This window comes from Pristiophorus japonicus, unplaced genomic scaffold (assembly GCF_044704955.1).
Source record: "Pristiophorus japonicus isolate sPriJap1 unplaced genomic scaffold, sPriJap1.hap1 HAP1_SCAFFOLD_246, whole genome shotgun sequence".
Classification (NCBI taxonomy): domain Eukaryota; kingdom Metazoa; phylum Chordata; class Chondrichthyes; family Pristiophoridae; genus Pristiophorus; species Pristiophorus japonicus.
The window spans coordinates 109,670-136,904 of NW_027252188.1; the positions used below are offsets into that span (position 1 = coordinate 109,670).

The window sequence follows — 27,235 nt, forward strand, 5'->3', positions numbered from 1 at the left end:
CGTACATTCAGTGACCCCCCACACTGTAAAACTCCCGTACATTCAGTGACCCCCCACATTGTAAAACTCCCGTACATTCAGTGACTGACCCCCCACACTGTAAAACTCCCGTACATTCAGTGACCCCCCACATTGTAAAACCCCCGTACATTCAGTGACCCCCACACTGTAAAACTCCCGTACATTCAGTGACTCCCCACACTGTAAAACCCCCGTACATTCAGTGACCCCCCAGACTGTAAAACCCCCGTACATTCAGTGACCCCCCACATTGTAAAACTCCCGTACATTCAGTGACTCCCCACACTGTAAAACTCCCGTACATTCAGTGACCCCCCACATTGTAAAACTCCCGTACATTCAGTGACCCCCCACACTGTAAAACCCCCGTACATTCAGTGACCCCCCACATTGTAAAACTCCCGTACATTCAGTGACTCCCCACACTGTAAAACTCCCGTACATTCAGTGACCCCCCACATTGTAAAACTCCCGTACATTCAGTGACTGACTCCCCACATTGTAAAACCCCCGTACATTCAGTGACCCCCCACATTGTAAAACCCCCGTACATTCAGTGACCCCCCACACTGTAAAACTCCCGTACATTCAGTGACTCCCCACATTGTAAAACCCCCGTACATTCAGTGACCCCCCACACTGTAAAACCCCCGTACATTCAGTGACCCCCCACACTGTAAAACCCCCGTACATTCAGTGACCCCCCACATTGTAAAACCCCCGTACATTCAGTGACCCCCCACACTGTAAAACTCCCGTACATTCAGTGACTGACCCCCCACACTGTAAAACCCCCGTACATTCAGTGACCCCCCACACTGTAAAACTCCCGTACATTCAGTGACCCCCCACATTGTAAAACTCCCGTACATTCAGTGACCCCCCACACTGTAAAACCCCCGTACATTCAGTGACTCCCCACATTGTAAAACTCCCGTACATTCAGTGACCCCCCACATTGTAAAACCCCCGTACATTCAGTGACTCCCCACACTGTAAAACCCCCGTACATTCAGTGACTCCCCACACTGTAAAACCCCCGTACATTCAGTGACCCCCCACACTGTAAAACCCCCGTACATTCAGTGGCTCCCCACACTGTAAAACTCCCGTACATTCAGTGACCCCCCACACTGTAAAACTCCCGTACATTCAGTGACCCCCCACACTGTAAAACTCCCGTACATTCAGTGACCCCCCACACTGTAAAACTCCCGTACATTCAGTGACTCCCCACACTGTAAAACTCCCGTACATTCAGTGACCACCCACACTGTAAAACTCCCGTACATTCAGTGACTGACTCCCCACACTGTAAAACTCCCGTACATTCAGTGACCCCCCACACTGTAAAACTCCCGTACATTCAGTGGCTCCCCACATTGTAAAACTCCCGTACATTCAGTGACCCCCCACATTGTAAAACCCCCGTACATTCAGTGACCCCCCACACTGTAAAACCCCCGTACATTCAGTGACCCCCCACATTGTAAAACCCCCGTACATTCAGTGACCCCCCACACTGTAAAACTCCCGTACATTCAGTGACTCCCCACACTGTAAAACTCCCGTACATTCAGTGACCCCCCACACTGTAAAACCCCCGTACATTCAGTGACTCCCCACACTGTAAAACTCCCGTACATTCAGTGGCTCCCCACATTGTAAAACCCCCGTACATTCAGTGACCCCCCACACTGTAAAACTCCCGTACATTCAGTGACTGACTCCCCACACTGTAAAACCCCCGTACATTCAGTGACTCCCCACACTGTAAAACTCCCGTACATTCAGTGACCCCCCACACTGTAAAACTCCCGTACATTCAGTGACTGACCCCCCACACTGTAAAACTCCCGTACATTCAGTGACTCCCCACACTGTAAAACTCCCGTACATTCAGTGGCTCCCCACACTGTAAAACTCCCGTACATTCAGTGACCCCCCACACTGTAAAACTCCCGTACATTCAGTGACCCCCCACACTGTAAAACTCCCGTACATTCAGTGACCCCCCACACTGTAAAACCCCCGTACATTCAGTGACTCCCCACACTGTAAAACTCCCGTACATTCAGTGACCCCCCACACTGTAAAACTCCCGTACATTCAGTGACCCCCCACACTGTAAAACCCCCGTACATTCAGTGACTCCCCACACTGTAAAACTCCCGTACATTCAGTGACTCCCCACACTGTAAAACTCCCGTACATTCAGTGACCCCCCACACTGTAAAACTCCCGTACATTCAGTGACCCCCCACACTGTAAAACCCCCGTCCATTCAGTGACACCCCACATTGTAAAACTCCCGTACATTCAGTGACACCCCACACTGTAAAACTCCCGTACATTCAGTGGCCCCCCACACTGTAAAACCCCCGTACATTCAGTGACTCCCCACACTGTAAAACCCCCGTACATTCAGTGACCCCCCACACTGTAAAACTCCCGTACATTCAGTGACCCCCCACATTGTAAAACCCCCGTACATTCAGTGACCCCCCACATTGTAAAACCCCCGTACATTCAGTGACCCCCCACACTGTAAAACTCCCGTACATTCAGTGACTCCCCACATTGTAAAACCCCCGTACATTCAGTGACTGACTCCCCACACTGTAAAACTCCCGTACATTCAGTGACCCCCCACACTGTAAAACTCCCGTACATTCAGTGACTCCCCACACTGTAAAACCCCCGTACATTCAGTGACTCCCCACACTGTAAAACTCCCGTACATTCAGTGACCCCCCAGATTGTAAAACCCCCGTACATTCAGTAACCCCCCACACTGTAAAACTCCCGTACATTCAGTGACCCCCCACACTGTAAAACCCCCGTACATTCAGTGACTGACTCCCCACACTGTAAAACTCCCGTACATTCAGTGACCCCCCACACTGTAAAACTCCCGTACATTCAGTGACCCCCCACACTGTAAAACCCCCGTACATTCAGTGACTCCCCACACTGTAAAACCCCCGTACATTCAGTGACCCCCCACACTGTAAAACCCCCGTACATTCAGTGACTCCCCACACTGTAAAACTCCCGTACATTCAGTGACCCCCCACACTGTAAAACTCCCGTACATTCAGTGACCCCCCACACTGTAAAACCCCCGTACATTCAGTGACTCCCCACACTGTAAAACCCCCGTACATTCAGTGACTCCCCACACTGTAAAACCCCCGTACATTCAGTGACTCCCCACACTGTAAAACCCCCGTACATTCAGTGGCTCCCCACACTGTAAAACCCCCGTACATTCAGTGACTCCCCACATTGTAAAACCCCCGTACATTCAGTGACACCCCACATTGTAAAACTCCCGTACATTGTGACCCCCCACACTGTAAAACCCCCGTACATTCAGTGACCCCCCACACTGTAAAACTCCCGTACATTGTGACTCCCCACACTGTAAAACTCCCGTACATTCAGTGACCCCCCACATTGTAAAACTCCCGTACATTCAGTGACTGACTCCCCACATTGTAAAACTCCCGTACATTCAGTGACCCCCCCACACTGTAAAACTCCCGTACATTCAGTGACTCCCCACATTGTAAAACCCCCGTACATTCAGTGACACCCCACATTGTAAAACTCCCGTACATTCAGTGACTCCCCACACTGTAAAACTCCCGTACATTCAGTGACCCCCCACATTGTAAAACCCCCGTACATTCAGTGACCCCCCACACTGTAAAACCCCCGTACATTCAGTGACCCCCCACACTGTAAAACTCCCGTACATTCAGTGACCCCCCACATTGTAAAACTCCCGTACATTCAGTGACCCCCCACATTGTAAAACCCCCGTACATTCAGTGACCCCCCACACTGTAAAACTCCCGTACATTCAGTGACCCCCCACATTGTAAAACTCCCGTACATTCAGTGACCCCCCACATTGTAAAACCCCCGTACATTCAGTGACCCCCCACACTGTAAAACCCCCGTACATTCAGTGACTCCCCACACTGTAAAACTCCCGTACATTCAGTGACTCCCCACACTGTAAAACCCCCGTACATTCAGTGACCCCCCACACTGTAAAACCCCCGTACATTCAGTGACTCCCCACACTGTAAAACCCCCGTACATTCAGTGACCCCCCACACTGTAAAACTCCCGTACATTCAGTGACCCCCCACACTGTAAAACCCCCGTACATTCAGTGACCCCCCACACTGTAAAACTCCCGTACATTCAGTGACCCCCCACACTGTAAAACTCCCGTACATTCAGTGACTCCCCACACTGTAAAACCCCCGTACATTCAGTGACCCCCCACACTGTAAAACTCCCGTACATTCAGTGACCCCCCACATTGTAAAACTCCCGTACATTCAGTGACCCCCCACACTGTAAAACCCCCGTACATTCAGTGACCCCCCAGACTGTAAAACCCCCGTACATTCAGTGACTCCCCACACTGTAAAACTCCCGTACATTCAGTGACTCCCCACATTGTAAAACCCCCGTACATTCAGTGACCCCCCACACTGTAAAACTCCCGTACATTCAGTGACCCCCCACACTGTAAAACCCCCGTACATTCAGTGACTGACCCCCCACATTGTAAAACTCCCGTACATTCAGTGACTCCCCACATTGTAAAACCCCCGTACATTCAGTGACTGACCCCCCACATTGTAAAACCCCCGTACATTCAGTGACTCCCCACACTGTAAAACTCCCGTACATTCAGTGACTCCCCACACTGTAAAACTCCCGTACATTCAGTGACCCCCCACATTGTAAAACCCCCGTACATTCAGTGACCCCCCACACTGTAAAACCCCCGTACATTCAGTGACCCCCCACATTGTAAAACTCCCGTACATTCAGTGACCCCCCACATTGTAAAACCCCCGTACATTCAGTGACCCCCCACACTGTAAAACTCCCGTACATTCAGTACCCCCCACATTGTAAAACTCCCGTACATTCAGTGACCCCCCACATTGTAAAACCCCCGTACATTCAGTGACCCCCCACACTGTAAAACCCCCGTACATTCAGTGACTCCCCACACTGTAAAACTCCCGTACATTCAGTGACTCCCCACACTGTAAAACCCCCGTACATTCAGTGACCCCCCACACTGTAAAACCCCCGTACATTCAGTGACTCCCCACACTGTAAAACCCCCGTACATTCAGTGACCCCCCACACTGTAAAACTCCCGTACATTCAGTGACCCCCCACACTGTAAAACCCCCGTACATTCAGTGACCCCCCACACTGTAAAACTCCCGTACATTCAGTGACCCCCCACACTGTAAAACTCCCGTACATTCAGTGACTCCCCACACTGTAAAACCCCCGTACATTCAGTGACCCCCCACACTGTAAAACTCCCGTACATTCAGTGACCCCCCACATTGTAAAACTCCCGTACATTCAGTGACCCCCCACACTGTAAAACCCCCGTACATTCAGTGACCCCCCAGACTGTAAAACCCCCGTACATTCAGTGACTCCCCACACTGTAAAACTCCCGTACATTCAGTGACTCCCCACATTGTAAAACCCCCGTACATTCAGTGACCCCCCACACTGTAAAACTCCCGTACATTCAGTGACCCCCCACACTGTAAAACCCCCGTACATTCAGTGACTGACCCCCCACATTGTAAAACTCCCGTACATTCAGTGACTCCCCACATTGTAAAACCCCCGTACATTCAGTGACTGACCCCCCACATTGTAAAACCCCCGTACATTCAGTGACTCCCCACACTGTAAAACTCCCGTACATTCAGTGACTCCCCACACTGTAAAACCCCCGTACATTCAGTGACCCCCCACATTGTAAAACCCCCGTACATTCAGTGACTCCCCACACTGTAAAACTCCCGTACATTCAGTGACTCCCCACACTGTAAAACCCCCGTACATTCAGTGACCCCCCACATTGTAAAACCCCCGTACATTCAGTGACCCCCCACATTGTAAAACCCCCGTACATTCAGTGACCCCCCACATTGTAAAACTCCCGTACATTCAGTGACTCTCCACACTGTAAAACTCCCGTACATTCAGTGACCCCCCACATTGTAAAACCCCCGTACATTCAGTGACCCCCCACATTGTAAAACCCCCGTACATTCAGTGACTCCCCACTGTAAAACCCCCGTACATTCAGTGACTCCCCACACTGTAAAACCCCCGTACATTCAGTGACCCCCCACACTGTAAAACTCCCGTACATTCAGTGACCCCCCACACTGTAAAACCCCCGTACATTCAGTGACTCCCCACATTGTAAAACTCCCGTACATTCAGTGACTCCCCACACTGTAAAACCCCCGTACATTCAGTGACCCCCCACACTGTAAAACCCCCGTACATTCAGTGACTCCCCACATTGTAAAACTCCCGTACATTCAGTGACCCCCCACACTGTAAAACTCCCGTACATTCAGTGACCCCCCACACTGTAAAACTCCCGTACATTCAGTGACCCCCCACACTGTAAAACTCCCGTACATTCAGTGACTCCCCACACTGTAAAACCCCCGTACATTCAGTGACTGACTCCCCACACTGTAAAACCCCCGTACATTCAGTGACTGACCCCCCACACTGTAAAACCCCCGTACATTCAGTGACCCCCCACACTGTAAAACCCCCGTACATTCAGTGACTCCCCACATTGTAAAACCCCCGTACATTCAGTGACCCCCCACACTGTAAAACTTCCGTACATTCAGTGACTCCCCACATTGTAAAACCCCCGTACATTCAGTGACCCCCCACACTGTAAAACTCCCGTACATTCAGTGACTGACCCCCCACACTGTAAAACTCCCGTACATTCAGTGACCCCCCACACTGTAAAACTCCCGTACATTCAGTGACTCCCCACACTGTAAAACTCCCGTACATTCAGTGACCCCCCACACTGTAAAACTCCCGTACATTCAGTGACACCCCACATTGTAAAACTCCCGTACATTCAGTGGCCCCCCACACTGTAAAACTCCCGTACATTCAGTGACTCCCCACACTGTAAAACTCCCGTACATTCAGTGACTCCCCACACTGTAAAACTCCCGTACATTCAGTGACCCCCCACACTGTAAAACTCCCGTACATTCAGTGACCCCCCACACTGTAAAACCCCCGTACATTCAGTGACCCCCCACACTGTAAAACTCCCGTACATTCAGTGACCCCCCACATTGTAAAACCCCCGTACATTCAGTGACCCCCCACATTGTAAAACTCCCGTACATTCAGTGACTGACTCCCCACATTGTAAAACCCCCGTACATTCAGTGGCCCCCCACACTGTAAAACTCCCGTACATTCAGTGACTCCCCACATTGTAAAACTCCCGTACATTCAGTGACTCCCCACATTGTAAAACTCCCGTACATTCAGTGACTCCCCACATTGTAAAACCCCCGTACATTCAGTGACTCCCCACATTGTAAAACTCCCGTACATTCAGTGACTCCCCACATTGTAAAACCCCCGTACATTCAGTGACTCCCCACACTGTAAAACTCCCGTACATTCAGTGACCCCCCACACTGTAAAACCCCCGTACATTCAGTGACCCCCCACATTGTAAAACTCCCGTACATTCAGTGACCCCCCACACTGTAAAACTCCCGTACATTCAGTGACCCCCCACATTGTAAAACTCCCGTACATTCAGTGACCCCCCACACTGTAAAACCCCCGTACATTCAGTGACCCCCCACACTGTAAAACCCCCGTACATTCAGTGACCCCCCACACTGTAAAACTCCCATACATTCAGTGACCCCCCACACTGTAAAACTCCCGTACATTCAGTGACCCCCCACATTGTAAAACCCCCGTACATTCAGTGACTCCCCACACTGTAAAACTTCCGTACATTCAGTGACTGACCCCCCACATTGTAAAACTCCCGTACATTCAGTGACTGCTACTTGGTCTGCCCCTTACTGCATTTAAGGATTGTATTTTGGTTTAATGTGAATATATCCGAGTACCTTTCTGGCGAGCTGATGGTGGAATCGTTCCTCATGTCCCACTCCCAACTCTCCGGCTTTCGTCTGGCTGCTGGGAGAACAGTGCAAGGAATTTACGAACCATACACAGTTTGGTGTGAGCACAATATCAGCATGGAAAACAACTTGTGTCCCAACAGCCACTAAATCATTCCTGGTGTGTTCGACTCCATATCACATCTCGCAAGGACCACCTGAGTAACGACTGCACCACAGGCAGAGCAAGGTTCAGAGACAGTAAATAAAATCGTAGACAGAGAGAGAGGTGCTATCACTCAGAGATAGCTCATCACCCAGTCTAGACGGGCTGCATCCTTGGTTGCTGAGGGAAGTTATAGTGGAGCTGGCAGAAGCTCGGACCACCATCTGCCAATCCTCCTCGGATATGGGAGTGGTATTAGAGAACTGCGAATGTTACACCCTTGTTCAAAAGAGGGGTGAGGTATAAACCTGGTACCTACAGACCAGTCAGCCTAACGTCAGTGGTGGGAAAACGACCAGAGACCATCGTCAAGGACACAATGAATCCTCACTTGAAGAAGCATTGCTTCCTAAGGGGTAGAGGCACCGATTTGTTCAAGGAAAATCGTGTGGGACTAACTGACTGAGATTTCTGATGAAGTAAGATGGGGTTGTTGAAGATAGCGCAGTACATGTATATATGGACTTGATAAAGTGCCTCACAACAGACTTAGTGAGGAAATAGAAGCAGCTGGGATTAAAGGGGACAGTGGTCAGTTGGGTCTGGACAGGAAGCAGAGAGTTGTGGGGAACAGATGAGTTTCTGATTGGAGAAAAGGATACAGTGAGGTCCCCCAGGGCCTGGTATTGGGACCATTGCTTCTTGTTATGTATGAATGACCTGGTCTTGGGAACACCGAGTACAATTTATAACTTTGTGGATGATGCAAAACTTGGCTACATAGTAAATAAGAACATGAGAATTAGGAGCAGGAGTGGTCTTTATGGCCCCTCGAGCCTGCTCCGCCATTCAATAAGATCAAGGCTGATCATCGACCTCAACTCCACTTTCCCCCCGATCCCCATATCCCTCGATTCCCCTCGACTCCAAAAATCTGTCGATCTCAACCTTGAATATACTCAGAGACTCAGCCTCCACAGCCCTCTGGCTGAAGAAATTCCTCCTCATCTCTGTCTTAAATGGCCGACCCCTTATCCTGAGACTGTGACCCCTGGTTCTCGACTCCCCAGCCCGGGGGAAACATCCTCCCTGCATCTACCCTGTCAATCCCCCTCAGAATCTTGTATGTTTCAATGATATCACCTCTCATTCTTCGAAACTCCAGAGAGTATCGGCCCATTCTACTCAATCTCTCCTCATAAAACAGCCCTCTCATCCCAGGATCAGACTGGTGAACCTCCGTTGTACCACCTCCAAGGCAAGTATATCCTTCCTGAGATAAGGAGACCCAAACTGCACAGTACTCCAGGTGTGGTCTCTCCAAGGCCCTGCACAATTGTAACAAGACTTCCTGACTCTTATATCCAACCCCCTTGCAATAAAGGACAACATACCATTTGCCTTCCTTATTGCTTGCTGTACCTGCATGCTAATTTCTCTGTGATTTGTACACAACACCCAAATCCCTCTCAGTATCAACATTTACTAGTCTCTCTCCTTTTAATAAACATTCCATAGGATTACACGGGATATACGGCACAGAAACAGGCCGTTCGGCCCAACCAGGCCATGCCGGCATTTATGCTCCACTCGAGCCACCTCCCGTCTTTCCCCATCTAACTCTATCAGCATAACCCTCTATTCCCTTCTCCCTCATATACTTGTCCAGCCTCCCTTTAAATACATCGATACTATTCACCTCAACCCCTCCCTGTGGCAGCGAGTTCCACATTCTCACCACTCTCTGGGTAAAGAAGTTTCTCCTGAATTCCCCATTGGATTTCTTGGTGACTATCTTATATTGATGGCCTCTAGTTATGCTCTTCCCCACAAGTGGAAACACTCTCTGTATCCACTCTATCAAAACCTTTCATCGTTTTAAAGACCTCTATTAGGTCACCCCTCAGCCTTCTTTTTTCAAGCTAAGAGACCCAGCCTGCTTTCTCTTTCCTGATATGTATACCCTCGCATTTCTGGTATCATCCTTGTAAACCTTCCCTGCACCCTCTCCAGTGCCTCTATATCCTGTTTATAATATGGAGACCAGAACTGTACGCAGTACTCTAAGGGTGGTCTAACCAAGGTTCGATACAGGTTTAGCATAACTTCCCGACTTTTCAATTCTATCCCTCTAGAAATAAACCCGAGAGCTTGGTTTGCTTTTTATGGCCTTGTTAACCTGTGTCACAACGTTTAGTGATTTGTGTATTTGCATCCGAGATCCCTTTGTTCCTCTACACCACCCAGACTCATACCCTCCCAGTAATAAGTGACCTCCCTATTCTTCCTCCCAAAATGTAATACCTCACATTTAAGCTGATTGGTCTATAGTTCCCTGGACATGTTCTATATCCCTTCTTCAATCTATCCACTAGTCCTTTGTACTACATCTTTTTCTAATGAATTATTAAATTATTCATGCCTCTGCTATCTCGTTCCTAGATTCTTTTAAAATGTGTGGATGTAATCCATCCAGACCAGAATATTTTCCTGAGTTTGATTCATTTATTTAATATATCCCTTCTTTTTATTTTAAATATAGTTACCTCATTACTAATCTCATCGTCCAATGTCATGTCCCATCTTCCTGGTAAATACTGAGGCAAAATAATTATTGAATATTTCTGCCATTTCTCCATCGTTACTTGTGATATTATTCTGACGAGTCCTTAATGGCCCGACTCCCATCCCAACCTTACTTTGTCTATTGATGTGCCAGTAAAATACTTTACTATTTTGTTTTAAATTCCTTGATAATTTAATTTCAGTTCCTCTTTTCGAATATTCTGCGTTTCTAATCTTCCTACCACAGTGGATAATTTCACACGTCCTCCTCACATTACACTTGTCCACTCACTCAACCTGCCTATACCACTTGCAGCCCACTACTTACAGCCAACCCAAAAATGACCTGTTTATTCCTGTTTTCTGTCCATTAACCAATCCTCAATCCATGCTAACATATTACCCGCAATCCATGAGCCCTTATCTTGTGTAACAACCGCTTATCAAATGCCTTCTGAAAATCCAAATAAACGACATCCACTGGTTTCCCCTCATCTACCCGAGTTACAACCTCAAAAAACTCCAACAGATTTGTCAGTCGTGATTCCCCTTTCATAAATCCGTGTTGACTCTACTGAGTCATATTGTGATTTTCCAAGTGCCCTGTTACTATGTCCTCAATAATAGGTTGTAGCTTTTTCCCAACTGATGATGTTAGGCTAACTGCGTCCTCAGTATTATGCTTTTGTAACTGGTCTGTAGTTCCCCGATTTCTTAAACCGGCGGGATTCCATTAGCTGCCTTCCAATTAGCAGGGACCGTTCTCAAATCTCGGGAATTCTGGAAGATCACAACCCAATGCATTCACTTTCTATGCAATCACCTCTTTTAAAATCATTGGATGTAGGTCGTCAGGTCCAAGGGATTTGTTGGCTTTTAATCCCATTAGTTTCTCTAGTACTTTTGTTTTACTAATATTAATTGCTTTAAAGTTCCTCACTCTCATTAGACCCTCGGATCCCCACAATTTCCGGTATGTTCTGTGAGTCTTCTATTGTGAAGACAGATACAAAATAGTTGCTTAATGTCTCTGCCCTTTCCTATTACCCATCATACTTTCTCCTGCCTCTGAGGGATCAGCATTTACTTTCGTCACTTTCTTCCTTTTTACATACTTGTAAAAGCTCTTGCAGGCTGGTTTTATATTTCTTGCTCGTTTACTCTCATATTCTATTTTCTCCCTCTATCAATTTCTTGCCATCCTTTACTGATATTTAAAACCCTCCCAATCCTCACGCTTTTAATCTATTATCCCCAATTTCTTCAGTTAGCCACTGGCGGAACACTTTTCCAGTAGATTTTTATTCTTCGAGAGCATGTATATTGGTTGTGAATTATGAATTATTATTTTAAATGTTTGCCATTGCTTATCCACAATATCTTTCAATCTATTTCCCAATCGACCAAAGCCATCTCGCCCTCACACCTCTGTACTTGGCTTTCTTTACATTTGAGACCCTAGTTTCGGATTTAACACTTTACTCTCAAACTTAATATGAAATTCTATCATATTATGATCACTCTTCCGCAAAGGATCCTTGACTATGAGATGACTAATGAACCCTGTCTCATTACACAGTACTGGAGCTTATGTAGCCTGTTCCTAGTCGATTCCTTGACATGTTGCTCCACACCAACCTGGAAACCATTCCCAAGAGCTGCAGCTCGCCCCACGCTTTCCACAGACGCTGCAACTCATCCTCAATCAATGCTGAACCGTCAGGTGATGTGCTGCTTAGGACCAGGTCTCCCTGGGCCCGAGTCCAATGGAAGAGAATCTCCTTCTCTGGAAACTCCGTCAATATCTGCTGTTAAAGGAGAATTTCAACCAAATATTAATCAAAATCTTTTAAGACGGAAGAGATACCCTCCCGCTTATATATACAGTGGATCGGATGATATCGTTACCACATCAGTACATAGCTAAGGCAACAAATACCCAACACATTCAACAGCAGCTTTGGCATGCTGTGTGTGCCACAAATTTTTGACTGGCAGAATGTTTCCAGTGGGGTTCCGCAGGGCTCAGTACTGGGTCCCTTGCTTTTTGTGGTATACATCAATGATCTATATTTGAATATAGGGAGTATGATTAAGAAGTTTGCAGACGACACTAAAATTGGCTGTGTGGTTGATAATGAAGAGGAAAGTCATGGGCTGCAGGAGGATATCAATCTACTGGTCAGGTGGGCAGAGCAGTGGCAAATGGAATTTAATTCAGAGAAGTGTGAGGTGATGCACTTTGGGAGGGCTAATAAGGAAAGGATATACACATTAAGCGGTAGGCCACTTAATAGTGTAGATGACCAAAGGGACCTTGGAGTGCTTGTCCACAGATCCCTGAATACATAGAATACAAGAGCAGGGAGGTTATGCTTAAATTGTATAATATTTTGGTTAGGCCACAGCTGGAGTACTGCGTGCAGTTCTGGTCACCGTATTATAGGAAGGACGTGATTGCACGAGAGAGGGTGCAGAGGAGATTTACTAGGATGCTGCCTGGAATGGAGAATCTTAGTTATGAGGACAGATTGGATAGGCTGGGTTTGTTCTCATTGGAACAGAGGAGGCTGAGAGGGGACCTCATTGAGGTGTACAAAATATTGAGGGGCCTGGACATAGTGGATAGAATGGCCAACTCCTGCTCCTATTTCTTGTGTTGTTTAATAATCTCGTGTGGCACCTGATTGAATGCCTTCTGAAAATCCAAATACACCACATCCACCAGTTCCCCTTATCTATTCTGCTAGTTACAGCCTCAAAAAACTAACAGATTTGTCAAACATGATTTCCCTTTCATAAATCCATGTTGACCCTGCCCAATCCTATTGTTATTTTCGAAGTGCCCTGTTACCACGTCCTTAATAATAGATTCGAGCATTTTCCCTACGACTGATGTCAGGCTAACTGGTCTGTAGTTACCATTTTCTCTCGGGTTACATTTGCCTCCTTCCAATCCGTGGGAACTGTTCTAGAATCAACGGAATTTTGGAAGATGACAACAAATGCATCCATGATCTCCATAGCCACCTAGGATCTTCCAAGCTGCTGGATAAACTCAGTAAGCCCAATGTTTTTACAGCTTCTTCAGTGAAACACATTACTGACCGTACCTCAGCCTCACTGCTGCTCGTGGCGTCTCCACCTGAGGTCCAGCGGTGAGCTTTGCACTGTCGCTGTGCTCTGCTGATCCATTGTTCCACTTCACACAGGCTGTGCTGGTACTGCTCATGGCCCAACACCACTTCACCACTTCTTTTAATCATTGCCTGCCAGAAAGGGAGGGATATGTCAGAATGAATGCTGCAGACCGCAGTTCGGTTTCCACATCACATGCTGCGTAATTCTGCATATTCCCAACACCATAAAATGAAGGAAGGAAATTAACTTTAATTTTGTAAATTTGTTTCATGCTTCAGCAATTTCTCTCTGTCCTCAGCCAGCAGCCACTCCTGTAAAATGGAATATCTTCAACTCTACCAGGAGCCCCGAGTAGAGAACTTGGCACTGACCTGAATCGATTGCTCCGGCGAGCTGCCCACACTGACCAGTTAGCAGCTCACTCCCAGTCCAGACAGCAAGTTCACTGCCGCAGGGAAGGATATTTAAATCTCACTCAGCAATGACTAGCTGCCGAGTGGAGGCTCTCAGGAAACATATTCCTGTGTAACAGGCTCGAGGGGTTCAGTGGGCCTCCTCCTGTTCCTGTGTAACAGGCTCGAGGGGCTGAATGGGCCTCCTCCTGTTCCTGTGTAACGGGCTCGAGGGGCTGAATGGGCCTCCTCCTGTTCCTGTGTAACAGGCTCGAGGGGCTGAATGGGCCTCCTCCTGTTCCTGTGTAACAGGCTCGAGGGGCTGAATGGGCCTCCTCCTGTTCCTGTGTAACGGGCTCGAGGGGTTCAGTGGGCCTCCTCCTGTTCCTGTGTAACAGGCTCGAGGGGCTGAATGGCCTCCTCCTGTTCCTGTGTAACAGGCTCGAGGGGTTCAATGGGCCTCCTCCTGTTCCAGTGTAACAGGCTCGAGGGGTTCAATGGGCCTCCTCCTGTTCCAGTGTAACAGGCTCGAGGGGTTCAATGGGCCTCCTCCTGTTCCAGTGTAACAGGCTCGAGGGGTTCAATGGGCCTCCTCCTGTTCCTGTGTAACAGGCTCAAGGGGCTGAATGGCCTCCTCCTGTTCCTGTGTAACAGGCTCGAGGGGCTGAATGGGCCTCCTCCTGTTCCAGTGTAACAGGCTCGAGGGGTTCAATGGGCCTCCTCCTGTTCCTGTGTAACAGGCTCGAGGGGCTGAATGGCCTCCTCCTGTTCCTGTGTAACAGGCTCGAGGGGCTGAATGGCCTCCTCCTGTTCCTGTGTAACAGGCTCGAGGGGCTGAATGGGCCTCCTCCTGTTCCTGTGTAACAGGCTCGAGGGGTTCAATGGGCCTCCTCCTGTTCCTGTGTAACAGGCTCGAGGGGCTGAATGGGTCGCCTCCTGTTCCTGTGTAACAGGCTCGAGGGGCTGAATGGGCCTCCTCCTGTTCCTGTGTAACGGGCTCGAGGGGTTCAGTGGGCCTCCTCCTGTTCCTGTGTAACAGGCTCGAGGGGCTGAATGGCCTCCTCCTGTTCCTGTGTAACAGGCTCGAGGGGTTCAATGGGCCTCCTCCTGTTCCAGTGTAACAGGCTCGAGGGGTTCAATGGGCCTCCTCCTGTTCCTGTGTAACAGGCTCGAGGGGTTCAATGGGCCTCCTCCTGTTCCAGTGTAACAGGCTCGAGGGGTTCAATGGGCCTCCTCCTGTTCCTGTGTAACAGGCTCGAGGGGCTGAATGGCCTCCTCCTGTTCCTGTGTAACAGGCTCGAGGGGTTCAATGGGCCTCCTCCTGTTCCAGTGTAACAGGCTCGAGGGGTTCAATGGGCCTCCTCCTGTTCCAGTGTAACAGGCTCGAGGGGTTCAATGGGCCTCCTCCTGTTCCCGTGTAACAGGCTCGAGGGGCTGAATGGCCTCCTCCTGTTCCTGTGTAACAGGCTCGAGGGGCTGAATGGGCCTCCTCCTGTTCCAGTGTAACAGGCTCGAGGGGTTCAATGGGCCTCCTCCTGTTCCTGTGTAACAGGCTCGAGGGGCTGAATGGCCTCCTCCTGTTCCTGTTTTACAGGCTCGAGGGGCTGAATGGCCTCCTCCTGTTCCTGTGTAACAGGCTCGAGGGGCTGAATGGGCCTCCTCCTGTTCCTGTGTAACAGGCTCGAGGGGTTCAATGGGCCTCCTCCTGTTCCTGTGTAACAGGCTCGAGGGGCTGAATGGGTCGCCTCCTGTTCCTGTGTAACAGGCTCAAGGGGCTGAATGGCCTCCTCCTGTTCCTGTGTAACAGGCTCGAGGGGCTGAATGGGCCTCCTCCTGTTCCTGTGTAACAGGCTCGAGGGGTTCAATGGGCCTCCTCCTGTTCCTGTGTAACAGGCTCGAGGGGCTGAATGGGTCGCCTCCTGTTCCTGTGTAACAGGCTCGAGGGGCTGAATGGCCTCCTCCTGTTCCTGTGTAACAGGCTCGAGGGGCTAATGGGCCTCCTCCTGTTCCTGTCTAACAGGCTCGAGGGGCTGAATGGGTCGCCTCCTGTTCCTGTGTAACAGGCTCGAGGGGTTCAATGGGCCTCCTCCTGTTCCTGTGTAACAGGCTCGAGGGGCTGAATGGGTCGCCTCCTGTTCCTGTGTAACAGGCTCGAGGGGTTCAATGGGCCTCCTCCTGTTCCTGTGTAACAGGCTCGAGGGGCTGAATGGGCCTCCTCCTGTTCCTGTGTAACAGGCTCGAGGGGCTGAATGGGTCGCCTCCTGTTCCTGTGTCACAGGCTCGAGGGGCTGAATGGGCCTCCTCCTGTTCCTGTGTAACAGGCTCGAGGGGTTCAATGGGCCTCCTCCTGTTCCTGTGTAACAGGCTCGAGGGGCTGAATGGGCCTCCTCCTGTTCCTGTGTAACAGGCTCGAGGGGCTGAATGGGTCGCCTCCTGTTCCTGTGTCACAGGCTCGAGGGGCTGAATGGGCCTCCTCCTGTTCCTGTGTAACAGGCTCGAGGGGTTCAATGGGCCTCCTCCTGTTCCTGTGTAACAGGCTCGAGGGGTTCAATGGGCCTCCTCCTGTTCCTGTGTAACAGGCTCGAGGGGCTGAATGGGTCGCCTCCTGTTCCTGTGCAACAGGCTCACCCTGGGGATCAGAGGAGAGCACCCTGGCACCCACTGACTGCTGTGTGCATGCACTCCAGAGTGTCTCAGTTCCGTGCTGTGCATCGAACACACAGACAGTTTGCACAGTTTCCCTGTTGTAACTGATTTATTTCTATGTGAAGAAATAAGTAGAGAATAGGGAAACTGGCAAAGAAGTGAAGTCTTCGTGTAAACAGTAGGTGAAACAGACGGACGATTCAATAGAACAGTACAGGGCAGACAGGCCACGAGGCACCGACAGGCATGTGCCACGTCCGACTAGATTTGACTGACTGATCAGGAAAGGGACGAGCTCGGAAGTGGGGAATGCCGATTCACAAATTAGAGGCTGAGTGGGAACCGCAGACTCACAGGCCACAGACAGGTGTCACATTCCGAGGAGCCAATCGTCTGAAGCCATGGTGGCTAATCTTAAAACGATTGGTGGTGGGGGCTGGGGGTCACGACCTCGCAATAGCTCTGACACCGGGGCTGTGTGTGGAGAAGGGGTACAGATCGCTCCCCCCTGACACTATGGTGATCGAGGATGGCGTGGCCAGGAATTGAGTGGTGCTATGAGGGAAGGTGGATGGCAGGGAGCAGAATACGATTGTTCCAACATCACACTGTACCTTGAGAGACTTGCTCAGCAAGCGACACTCGGCCAGGATCGGGGAAAGCTGAGAACGATGTGGTTGAAGTGATACTGAAGAATGTAGATCAGTCAGCTCCGCTTCGAACACAGTCAAATCTTTCGCGATGGACTGAAACACACATTCCACACTCGGAAATCTCAGATTATTGTGTTCAACACCAGAAATAAAATGTACATATAATCGGGAGTAATTCATACCGATACGTGTGGATAATCAGTGTGATGTGTGCATTGTGCATCGAGTGTATTTTAGTTGTCACGCTTTTCTCAGATGCAAAGTAGTCTTAAATCGAGACAGAAATGCAAGCACTAAATGACATTGTCCAGAATTACAGGATTTTTCAGCATGGGGTCCATTCGGCCCATTGTGCCTGGGCAGCCTCTCTGACTGAAGTGTCCAATTAATCCCATGCCCCTGCTCTTTCCCCATAGCCCTTCTACATTTCCTCAAATATATCTTCACTTTCCTTTCAAAAACTAAAATGAATTCCGCTTACCCCACTGATTGTAGAAGTGTATTCCATGGCCAAATAACTCCGTGTGAACAGAAATGTTCCTAACCTCTCCCATTACTCCATTAGTGAACATAAAAACATAACCCGAATTAGGAGCAGGAGTCGGCCATTCAGCCCCTCGAGCCTGCTCCGCCATTTAATACAATCATGGCTGATCGACCTGAACTCCACTTTCCTGCACTGTCCCCATATCCCTTGATTCTCTTAATATTCAAAAATCTATCGATCTCAGCCTTGAATATACTCAGAGACTGAGCCTCCCCAGCCCTCTGGGGCAGAGAATTCCAAAGATTCACCATCCTCTGAGTGAAGAAATTTCTCCTCATCTCAGTCCTAAATGGCCGACCCCTTATCCTGAGACTGTGACCCCTGGTTCTGGACTCCCCAGTCCGGGGGAAACATCCTCCCTGCATCTACCCTGTCAAGCCCTGTAAGAATTTTATATGTTTCAATGAGATCCCCTCTCATTCTTCTAAACTCCAGAGAATATCGGCCTAGTCTGCTCAATCTCTCCTCATAGGACAATCCCCCATCCCAGGAATCAGTCTGGTGAACCTTCGTTACACTCCCTCTGTGGCAAGTATATTCTTCCTTAGGTAAGGAGACCAAAACTGTGCACAATACTCCCGGTGTGGTCTCACCAGGGCCCTGTATAATTGCAGTAAGACGTTTTTACTCGTATACTCAAATCCTCCTGTAATAAAGGCCAACATACCATTTGCTTTAATCACTTGCTGTACCTGCATGTTAACTTTCAGTGATTGGTGTACAAGGACACCCAGGTCCCTCTGAATACCAACATTTCCCAATCTCTCACCATTTAAAATACTCTGCTTTTCTATGTTTCCGACCAAAGTGGATAACTTCACATTTCTCCTCATTATATTCCATTTGCCATGTTCTTGCCCACTCACTGAGTCTGTCTATATCCCCTGGAAGTCTCTTTACATCCTCCTCACAACTTACATTCCCACCTAGCTTTATATCATCAGCAAACTTGGATATATTACACTTGGTCCCCTCATCCAAATCATTGATATAGATTGTGAATAGCTGGGGCCCCAGCACTGATCCTTGTGGTACCCCACTAGTTACAGTCTGCCAACCCGAAAATGACCCGTTTATTCCTACTCTGTGTTTTCTGTCCATTAACCAATCCTCAATCCATGCTAATATATTACCCCCAATCCCAGGAGCCTTAATTTTGTTTAATAACCTTTTATGTGGCACCTTATCGAATGCCTTCTGAAAATCCAAATACACCACATCCACTGGTTCCCCCCATATCTATTCTGCCAGATATAACCTCAAAAAACTAACAGATTTGTCAAACATGATTTCCCTTTCATAAAACAGTGCTGAATCTGCCCAACGTGATTATTATTTTCTAAGTGCCTTGTTATTACGGCCTTAAAAATAGCTTTGAGCATTTTCCCTATGACTGATGTCAGCTAACTGGTCTGCAGTTCCACGTTTTCTCTCTCCCTCCTTTCTTAAATAGCGGGGTTACATTTGCTACCTTCCCATCTGTGGGAACCGTTCTCGAATCTGTGGAACTTTGGAAGATGGCAATCAATGTATCCACGATCTCTGTAGCCACCTCTATGAAAACCCGAGGGTGTAGGCCATCAGGTTCACGGGATTTATCGGCTTTCAGTCCCATTCATTTCTTTAATACTATTTTTTACGAATACTAATTTCTTTCAGTTCCTCATTTTTCGAGCCCCTGAGATCTCCACTATTTCCTGGAGGTTATTTGTGTCTTCACCCGTGAAGACAGACACGAAGTATTTGTTTAATTTCTCTGCCGTTTCCGTATCCCCCATTATAATTTCTCCTGTCTCAGCCGGTAAGGGACCCACACAGTTACTGTCGCTAATCTTTTCCTTTTTACATACCGATAGAAGCTTTTACAGTATATACTCTCATATTCTATTTTCCCTTTCTTCATCAATTTCTTGGTCCTCCGTTGCCGAGCAGGCTTACTGCTCTTTTTAGAAACATAGAAAATAGGTGGAAGAATAGGCCATTCGGCCCTTCGAGCCTGCACCGCCATTCAATAAGATCATGGCTGATCATTCACCTCAGTACCCCTTTCCTGCTTTCTCTCCATACCCCTTGATCCCTTTAGCCGTAAGGGCCACATCTAACTCCCTCTTGAATATATCCAATGAACTGGCATCAACAACTCTCAGCGGCAGGGAATTCCACAGGTTAACAACTCTCTGGGTGAAGAAGTTTCTCCTCATCTCAGTCCTAAATGTCTTACCCCTTATCCTTAGATTATGTCCCCTCGTTCTGGACTTCCCCAACATCGGGAACATTCATCCCGCATCTTACCTGTCCCGTCCCATCAGAATCGTATATGTTTCTATGAGATCCCCTCTCATCCTTCTAAACTCCAGTGTATAAAGGCCCAGTCGATCCAGTCTCTCCTCATATGTCAGTCCAGCCATCCTGGGAATCAGTCTGGTGAACCTTCGCTGCACTCCCTCAATAGCAAGAACGTCCTTCCTCAGATTAGGAGACCAAAATTGGACACAATATTCCAGGTGAGGCCTCACCAAGGCCCTGTACAACTGCAGTAAGACCTCCCTGCTCCTATACACAAATCCCCGAGCTATGAAGACCAACATACCATTTGCCGCCTTTACCGCCTGCTGTATCTACATGCTAACTTTCAATGACTGATGAACCATGACACCCAGGTCTCGTTGCACCTCCCCTTTTCCTAATCTGTCACCATTCAGATAATATTCTGCCTTTGTGTTTTTGCCCCCAAAGTGGATAACCTCACATTTATCCACATTATACTGCATCTGCCATGCATTTGCCCACTCACCTAACCTGTCCAAATCACCCTGCAGCCTCCTAGCGTCTCCGTCACAGCTCATACCGCCTCCCAGTTTAGTGTCATCCGCAAACTTGGAGATATTACATTCAATTCCTTCATCCAAATCATTAATGTATTTTGTTAAGAGCTGGGATCCCAGCACTGAGTGCTGCGGCACTCCACTAGTCACTGCCTGCCATTCTAAAAAGGACCCGTTTATCCCGACTCTCTGCTTCCTGTCTACCAACCAGTTCTCTATCCGCGTCAGTACATTACCCCCAATACCATGTGCTTTGATTTTGCACACCAATCTCTTGTGTGGGACCTTGTCAAAAGCCTTTTGACAGTCCAAATACACCACATCCACTGGTTCTCCCTTGTCCACTCTGGTAGTTACATCCTCAAAAAATTTCAGAACATTTGTCAAGCATGATTTCCCTTTCATAAATCCATGCTGACTTGGACCGATCTTGTCTCTGCTTTCCAAATGCGCTATTTCATTCTTAACAATTGATTCCAACATTTTCCCCACTACTGATCTCAGACTAACCGGTCTCCCTCCCTTTTTAAAAAGTGGTGTTACATTAGCTACCCTCCAGTCCATAGGAACTGATCCAGAGTCGATAGACTGTTGGAAAATGATCACCAATGCATTCACTATTTCGAGGGCCACTTCCTTAAGTACTCTGGGATGCAGACTATCAGGCTCTGGGGATTTATCGGCCTTCAATCCCATCAATTTCCCTAACACTATTTCCCGCTTTATAAGGATATCCTTCAGTTCCTCCTTCTCACTCGACCCTCGGTCCCCTAGTACATCCGGAAGGTTATTTGTATCTTCCTTCGTAAAGACAGAACCAAAGTATTTGTTCAATTGGTCTGCCATTTCTTTGCTCCCCATTATAAATTCACCTGAATCTGACTGCAAGGGATCTACATTTGTCTTCACTAATCTTTTTCTCTTCACATATTTATAGAAGCTGTTGCAATCAGTTTTTATGTTCCTGGCAAGCTTCTTCTCGTACTCTATTTTCCCTCTCTTAATTAAACCCTTAGTCCTCCTCTGCTGAATTCTAAATTTCTCCCAGTCCTCAGGTTTGTTGCTTTTTCTGGCCAATTTATATGCCTCTTCCTTGGTTTTAACACTATCCTTAATTTCCCTTGTTAGCCACGGTTGAGCCACCTTCCCAGTTTTATTTTTACTCCAGATAGGGATGTACAATTGTTGAAGTTCATCGATGTGATTTTTAAATGTTTGCCATTGCCTATCCACCGTTAACCCTTTAAGTATCACTCGCCAGTCTATTCTAGCCAATTCACGCCTCATACCATCGAAGTTACCTTTCCTTAAGTTCAGGACCCTAGATTCTGAATTAACTGTGTCACTCTCCATCTTAATAAAGAATTCTACCATATTATGGTCACTCTTCCCCAAGGGGCCTCGCACAACAAGATTGTTAATGAGTCCTTTCTCATTACACATCATCCAATCTCGGCAACAGTTTTGGCAACAAAAAAAGTCTCTTCCTTTGATCTGATGCTATCTTTAACTTCTTGTTAGCCATGGCTGGATCACTTTCTTGTGGGATTCTTGTGCCTTAAAGGAATGTGTGTTTGTTGTAAATTATGGATTAATTCTTGTGAATATTGTAAATAAATCCCTCAAATGACCGACTCTCAAACCACTGGAAATAGTTTTACCCCAATATACTTGATCAAAGCCCGTGTCCTTTGCCTCTAACCATCCTGCACCCCCCCACCCCCGCCAAACGAGGCCCAGCTGCCTCCCCCGCCACCCAACCAGGCCCCCCTCCCGCACCCCCAGGCACCCCTCACTGCCCCCCCCAGGCCCCTCTCCCTCCCTCACAAACCCCCCCCCCCCCCAGGCCCCTCTCACTCTCACCCCCCAGTCCACCTCCCTCCATCACGCCCCCCCCCCCCAGTCCCCCCCTCCCCAGGTCACCCTCCCTCCGTCACAAACCCCCCCCCCCCCCAGGCCCCTCTCACACTCACCCCCCCAGTCCCCCTCCCTCCATCACGCCGCCCACCCCCAGGTCCCCCTCCCTCCATCACGCCGCCCCCCCCCAGGTCCCCCTCCCTCCATCACGCCCCCCCCAGACCCCTCTCAGTCTCACCTCCTAGCTCTCCCTCACCCCGCACCCCCCACCGCCACCCCAGGCCCCCCTCACTGCCCCCCAGCCCCCCCTCACTCCCTCCCTCTTGACCCCCCAGGCCTTCCCTCCCTACATCATGCCCCCCCCAAGCCCCTCTCACTCTCACCCCCCCAGGCCCCACTCCCTCCGTCACCCCCTCCCCAGGTCCCCCTCCCTCCGTCACAAACCCCCCCCCCCAGGCCCCTCTCACTCTCACCCCCCAGTCCCCCTCCCTCCATCACGCCGCCCCCCCCCCAGGTCCCCCTCCCTCCATCACGCTCCCCCCAGACCCCTCTCAGTCTCACCTCCTAGCTCTCCCTCCCCCCACCCCCCCCTCCCGCCACCCCAGGCCCCCCCTCACTGCCCCCCAGCCCCCCCTCGACCCCCCAGGCCTTCCCTCCCTCCATCATGCCCCCCCAAGCCCCTCTCACTCTCACCCCCCCAGGCCCCCCTCCCTCCGTCACACCCCCCCCAGGCCTCCCTCGCTCCGTCACGCACCCCCCCCCCCCCAGGTCCCCCCTCCCTCCGTCACACCCCCCCCCAGGTCCCCCCTCCCTCCGTCACACCCCCCCCCAGGTCCCCCCTCCCTCCGTCACACCCCCCCCCAGGTCCCCCCTCCCTCCGTCACACCCCCCCCCCAGGTCCCCCCTCTCTCCGTCACACCCCCCCCCCAGGTCCCCCCTCCCTCCGTCACGCACCCCCCCCCCCCCCCAAGTCCCCCCTCCCTCCGTCACGCCCCCCCCCAGGTCCCCCTCCCTCCGTCACCCCTCCCCGGGCCCCCCTCACTCCCTCCTGCTCCCGCAGGGCCCTGCCCTCTCGCACGACACTGTGCCCGTCACTGCCACCTGGAATTACCTCCAGATGCTGCTGCTGTGCCCTTTTGGTTTGAAGATTTGGCAGCAATCGCCTCTCGGCAGTTAACTGGGTTTTAAATGCATCCAGTCGCCCACGCAGTGTGTCGTTGGTCGTAACAAAATCCGATAACTGACATAGCCACGTCTGAAATGACAAGATCATAAAGTTAGTACAGGTGACAAAACTAATTCAACTCATTCATCAGTAGTTACAATCGCCCATCATATCAAACCAGCTCTTCAATGGTGCCTGAGGTTTTGCCTCCACTTTATTTGTGACGGGAGAGATAGCTCACACAACTCACTGCCACCAAGCTGCTGTCACTTCAGGCACTTCCCCAACTGACAACTTGCTGCAGTACTGCAGGGAAATGGGGGAATATGTTTCAAGCAGAGAAGTTATGCTAAACCTGTATCGAACCTTGGTTAGACCACACTTGGAGCACTGTGAACAGTTCTGGTCACCATATTATAAACAGGATATCGAGGCACTGGAGAGGGTGCAAAACACATTTACTAGAACGATGCCAGAACTGGGAGGTTATACCTGTCGGGAAACAATGAAAGGCTGGGGCTCTTTACTCTAAACAGTGAGGAGTGACCTGATGGAGGTCTACAAGATTGTGAAAGGGTTCGATAGGGAAGGCGTAGAGAAGATGTTTCCACTTGTGGGGGAGACCAGAACTTGGGGGCCATAAAATAAGACAGTAACCAAGAAACCCAATAGGGAATTCAGGAGAAACTTCTTTACCCAGAGAATGGTGTGAATGTGGAACTCACTGCCACAGCGAGGGGTTGAGGCGAATAGTGTAGACGCTTTTAAGGGGAAGCTGGATAAAGATGAGGGAGAAAGGAATTGAGGGAGAAAGGAATAGAGGGTTATGTTGATGGGGTGAGATGAAGCAGGGTGGGTGGAGGTTGGGGTGGCCATGGACGAGTTAGACCAAACGGTCTGTTACTGTGCCGTAGACACTGGGTGACTGTGCCGTAGACACTGGGTGACTGTGCCGTAGACACTGGGTGACTGTGCCGTAGACACTGGGTGACTGTGCCGTAGACACTGGGTGACTGTGCCGTAGACACTGGGTGGCTGTGCCGTAGACACTGGGTGGCTGTGCCGTAGACACTGGGTGGCTGTGGGTAGACACTGGGTGACTGTGCCGTAGACACTGGGTGACTGTGCCGTAGACACTGGGTGACTGTGGGTAGACACTGGGTGACTGTGGGTAGACACTGGGTGACTGTGCCGTAGACACTGGGTGACTGTGCCGTAGACACTGGGTGACTGTGCCGTAGACACTGGGTGACTGTGCCGTAGACACTGGGTGACTGTGGGTAGACACTGGGTGACTGTGGGTAGACACTGGGTGACTGTGGGTAGACACTGGGTGACTGTGCCGTAGACACTGGGTGACTGTGCCGTAGACACTGGGTGACTGTGCCGTAGACACTGGGCGACTGTGCCGTAGACACTGGGTGGCTGTGGGTAGACACTGGGTGACTGTGGGTAGACACTGGGTGACTGTGCCGTAGACACTGGGTGACTGTGCCGTAGACACTGGGTGACTGTGATAGTGGCCCCTTGGAGAGAGCCCCAAACTCTTTCACACAATCCTGGACAGTAAATGCCAAGTGTTCCAAAACATATCACCCTTAGGCTGGGTTACAACATAATTTAACATCAAATTTTTTTACAGAAAGATAGGAGGCACAGAATAGCACAAGATTTCATTCAGCATACATACAAGCCTTCAGGGCAAAGTACTAAAGCAGGTGGAGAAATAGAGAGATCTGGGCGTTCTAGCACATCGACCTTGAAAGGTCCATGAGCATTGCGAAAGGAATAGTGTATTTAAAGGACAATTCACTCAGACAATGCGCGCCATGTTGTCCTTTGTCCTTGGTTAGGCCTCAGTTAGAACAGTGTCCAGTTTTGGTCTCCTCACATGGTGGGTGATATTCAGGCTTTGGAAAGGGTGCAGAGGAGGGGCACAAGGTTAATTCCAAGTTTAAAGCATCTCAGTTACCAAGACAGGCTCAAAGAGCTGCAACACTAAACTTCGAGAAGCGCAGACTTTGGGGAGAATCGATTGAGGATATAAGATGATGGAGGTAATAGGTTGTGTTTGTGCAGATATAGTTTGTTAGAAATAAATAGATTAGGGAGGACCATGGGTCTTTACCTGTCTGTCATTTTTCCTATTTCAGGAATTTGAATTTGCTGATGGTTCAGGAGTGAACGACAAGAGCCTGAAGCACTCGATCTTTGTGGGATCATCAACACGGCTGCACGCCCTGCATCCTGCATCCGGCATCCCCGCCCCGCCCCCGGGGCACTCGCCCCGCTCCGCCCCCAGGGCACTCACATCGCCCCGCCCCCGCGGCACTCGCCCCGCCCCGCCCCGCCCCCGGGGCACTCGCCCCGCCCCGCCCCCGGGGCACTCGCCCCGCCCCGCCCCCGCGGCACTCGCCCCGCCCCGCCCCCGCGGCACTCGCCCCGCCCCGCCCCCGCGGCACTCGCCCCGCCCCGCCCCCGCGGCACTCGCCCCGCCCCGCCCCCGGGGCACTCGCCCCGCCCCGCCCCCGCGGCACTCGCACCGCCCCGCCCCCGGGGCACTCGCATCGCCCCGCCCCCGGGGCACTCACCCCGCCCCGCCCCCAGGGCACTCGCCCCGCCCCCGGGGCACTCACCCCGCCCCGCCCCCAGGGCACTCGCCCCGCCCCCGGGGCACTCGCCCCGCCCCGCCCCCGGGGCACTCGCCCCGCTCCGCCCCCGGGGCACTCGCCCCGCTCCGCCCCCGGGGCACTCGCCCCGCCCCGCCCCCGGGGCACTCGCCCCGCCCCGCCCCCGGGGCACTCGCCCCGCTCCGCCCCCGGGGCACTCGCCCCGCCCCGCCCCCGGGGCACTCGCCCCGCTCCGCCCCCGGGGCACTCGCCCCGCTCCGCCCCCGGGGCACTCGCCCCGCCCCGCCCCCGGGGCACTCGCCCCGCTCCGCCCCCGGGGCACTCGCCCCGCCCCGCCCCCGGGGCACTCGCCCCGCCCCGCCCCCGGGGCACTCGCCCCGCTCCGCCCCCGGGGCACTCGCCCCGCCCCGCCCCCAGGGCACTCGCCCCGCCCCCGGGGCACTCGCCCCGCCCCGCCCCCGGGGCACTCGCCCCGCCCCGCCCCCGGGGCACTCGCCCCGCTCCGCCCCCGGGGCACTCGCCCCGCCCCGCCCCCGGGGCACTCGCCCCGCTCCGCCCCCGGGGCACTCGCCCCGCCCCGCCCCCGGGGCACTCACCCCGCTCCGCCCCCAGGGCACTCGCCCCGCCCCG

General features: G+C 51.0%; 1 protein-coding gene across 3 annotated transcripts in view; it reads right to left on the bottom strand.

Annotated features, from left to right (window-relative positions):
- syne3 (spectrin repeat containing, nuclear envelope family member 3) overlaps nt 1-27,235 on the bottom strand; it is a 125,249-nt gene that overhangs the window by 46,657 nt on the left and 51,357 nt on the right. For 2 of the 3 annotated variants that reach the window (XM_070871358.1, XM_070871357.1), the window contains exons 10-14: nt 23,922-24,065; nt 17,543-17,674; nt 13,863-14,018; nt 12,388-12,557; nt 8,025-8,094 (exon numbers count right to left, since the gene is read on the bottom strand). In XM_070871358.1, coding sequence (XP_070727459.1) covers nt 8,025-8,094; nt 12,388-12,557; nt 13,863-14,018; nt 17,543-17,674; nt 23,922-24,065 — 672 coding nt within the window. The remainder of the gene's footprint in view (nt 1-8,024; nt 8,095-12,387; nt 12,558-13,862; nt 14,019-17,542; nt 17,675-23,921; nt 24,066-27,235) is intronic. The other variant, XM_070871359.1, reaches the window with a different exon arrangement.